The 2,906-nt window shown below is 46.6% G+C and overlaps 1 protein-coding gene across 1 annotated transcript; it reads right to left on the bottom strand.

Annotated features, from left to right (window-relative positions):
* Positions 1 to 624: 624 nt before the first annotated feature.
* On the bottom strand, positions 625 to 1,563 carry LOC116408616 (olfactory receptor 1M1-like). Its single transcript, XM_031896254.1, has one exon. The coding sequence runs from the start codon at positions 1,561 to 1,563 to the stop codon at positions 625 to 627; it is 939 nt and encodes a 312-aa protein (XP_031752114.1).
* Between the last annotated feature and the right edge of the window lie 1,343 nt (positions 1,564 to 2,906).

Below are 2,906 nucleotides of genomic sequence, written 5' to 3'. Positions count from 1 at the left end.
TGTATATTCTAGTACAGAAAGGCAGGCCTGATGCTGGGGCACAGGGGTAGATTTACAGGGGTAGATTTAGGGGCATGTCCAACCCTCATGGTATTGGCGCTGATAGTGTCTAAATTATCCGGCAGAAACACTTTGGAAAGAGGGAGGTTGGGGCACAGGCTGAACAGCTACAAACAGAAAGAAAACAGTGATTTATGGGTAAAAATGATGGACAAAGGAGCATTTTTTTTATATTTCCTCACAATAAGTAGAGGGGTAACACCTCCATGAATAACCTGCCCCAGGGAGGGGTAACATGTAGTGGATTTTGCCCAATTGTATTTGCCCTCCTCCGGCTCAGTCTCTGGCGGTTGCTCTTGGGGATTTCAATGCCCCAGTGGGGCAAAGCGTCGGGCAGTAGCGCTGGGACTGTACTACTCACACTTGGGTCCCAGCAACAGCCTGAAACAGAACAGCGTGAGTAGCCCCCCAGCTCTGCCCCCGGCCCTTGTACCTGGGGCTGTAACCGAGGCAATAGCCATTCTGTAAATTTATTGAAAAACTCAATAGAAGCTGAATTACAAAGCTTTGTAAAGAAACAAAGGAATAGTCGGATACACAGATGTTATTAGTGGAAATCCATGCTTATATTTTCACCATCATTTTCTGTAAGTGGGAAATCACTTTTATTTTCAGCGCTTTTGTCCTTATTCCATATATCAGGGGGTTGAGAAGAGGAGGAAAGGTTGAGCCGATTATAGAGGGCAGAATGTGGACAACCAGAGGAAGGTTAATGCTCTCGAGTCTGTATCGGATAAATATGAATAAAACCGCCCCCATGAAAATGGCGAAGTTGGACACGTGGGTCACCAGGGTGTGAATGGCTTTCCTACTGGCGCTCTGGGAAACCTTCCAGCAGATGAGAAGTATCCGCACGTAGGAGTAGGCTATGGTCAGCACGGTGAGCGGTATGTACGTCGCAAACACTGCGGCCGAATATAACTTATTGGGCGAATTATCAACGCAGGACAGGATAAAGATGGACAAGTTGTCACAGAAGAAGTTGTTGATGTGGGACCCGCACAGGGGCAGCCGGGCAGAAAGCAGGAGGTTAATCAACATAGAGATGATGTTGAAGAACAGAAAACCTGCAATAAGTCTCAGAGCTGTCTTATTGGTCATCAGGGTGGGATACCGTAATGGATGGCCTACGGCTAAATAGGTGTCGTACGCCATGGTGGTGAATATGGAGATCTCACAGAAGGCAAAAAGGGTGACGCAGAAGGACTGGATGAAACAGGCGGCTCTGGAGATCACTTTGGATGAGAAGAACAAGTCCAGTATTAACTTGGGGAGGAAGCAGGAAGCCCCAAATATGCCATTTAGCATGAGGTTGGCTATGAGAGTGTACATGGGGCAATGGAGGCTTTCATCCAGCAGAACCACAGAGATGATCAAGGAGCTAAACAGCAGAATGAGTAGGTAGGTAATGAGCAGAAACGCACAGTACAGATATTTATTATGTTCCATCTCCTCGATGCCAAGGAGGATAAAACTGGTGCTGGTGTTGAACTCATTCTCCATCTTCTGTTCAATTGTGTCCTCTCTGTATCTCAGTGTGAGACAAAGAGCTTTATTTATATCGGATTTCGGCTTTATTAGTGCGTTGTGAACGCATTCCCTGCTCAGTAGCCCCCGGAGCATTCACTGTTTCACGTGAAATTCACATTAGAGCCTCAGTCAGTGCATGTAGGTGCCCTATAAATACCTACCTGGCTCTACGTTACCTCCTGGGCATGTTGTCTCTTAGAATCCCAGAGGGAAGAACCTACTGTATATTCTCAGGGGGGACGGGGGCCCTAAGGCACCATAATACCATTAATAAACCATCCCCAGTGTCACTGGCAGGCCTGGGGTTGCCATCAACCAGTGCAATAATCCAACTAATATAAAATATACTGACAAGGTACAATGTTTCCATTGGGGCAAAAGGAAGTTACAAATGATCTGATGCTGTTTTGTCCCCATGTATTTAGAATAAAGTGCAAAATACGCATTTTAAGACTTATTCTTTGCTAAGAGTCGTACCCTAAAATGGAATATGGCTAGAAATGCCATATTTTATATTACAAACTGCACTGGCTTAAAGTTTTAGTAATGATATAGTAATGTTATAGGTTGTTACAGTTGTCCCCATCTTGGATTCTCCCCCCCCCAGTAGGCTCTGGGCGGCCGCTGAGAAGCTGAGCTTAGGGGTCACTGCAAATTATCAAGCAGTAAATGTGTTCTGTCACATAAACTGATGCCAGAGGGCTGATTATTACATTCTGATGCAGACTGCACTGGTTTTAGATCTGCCATGTAATGTGAATCTGAATAAATTACTAATCAGCTTTTTACTGTTACATCTATACAGGGTCGGACTGGGCCTCTGGGATACCGGGAAAATACCTGGTGGGCCCCAGACCCGACCCTATTGCTGCTTCCTCTGGCCTTCGATGTCCTCTCCTGACGCGTTTCACATACGAGTTCAGGGGAGGGGTTTAGAGGTGTGTGGCGGGGATGCAGCCAGAGGAGGCACCTTGGGGGGTGAGGGGCCCCTGGAGTAGCAGCCCTGGTGGGCCCTGCACCCCCCCGTCCGACCCTGCATCTATACTCTGTTTATGCAGTATATTTTGAGTGGGTCCCTAAGTGACAGCAGCACAGAGTATGTGCTGGGAAACAGCAGAGAAGAAGATGGGGGGTACTGGGGGCAGATTTGAGGGCACATACCTTCCCTGCTAAAGGGCTGTGGGGGCCTTGGGCCGGTACAGAACATAATGTACAACATTTCTGCCCTTTAGTTAGGCGTCAGTTCTCAATTAAAGGCCCCACAACACATTTTTTTTTTAAAGGTGTATTTTATTGATTATCAAAAAAACATAAAA

The sequence above is a fragment of the Xenopus tropicalis genome, chromosome 2 (genome assembly GCF_000004195.4).
Source record: "Xenopus tropicalis strain Nigerian chromosome 2, UCB_Xtro_10.0, whole genome shotgun sequence".
Taxonomy (NCBI): Eukaryota; Metazoa; Chordata; class Amphibia; order Anura; family Pipidae; genus Xenopus; species Xenopus tropicalis.
Note: the sequence above shows the minus strand (reverse complement) of the source record. Positions and strands in the feature narration are given on the sequence as shown.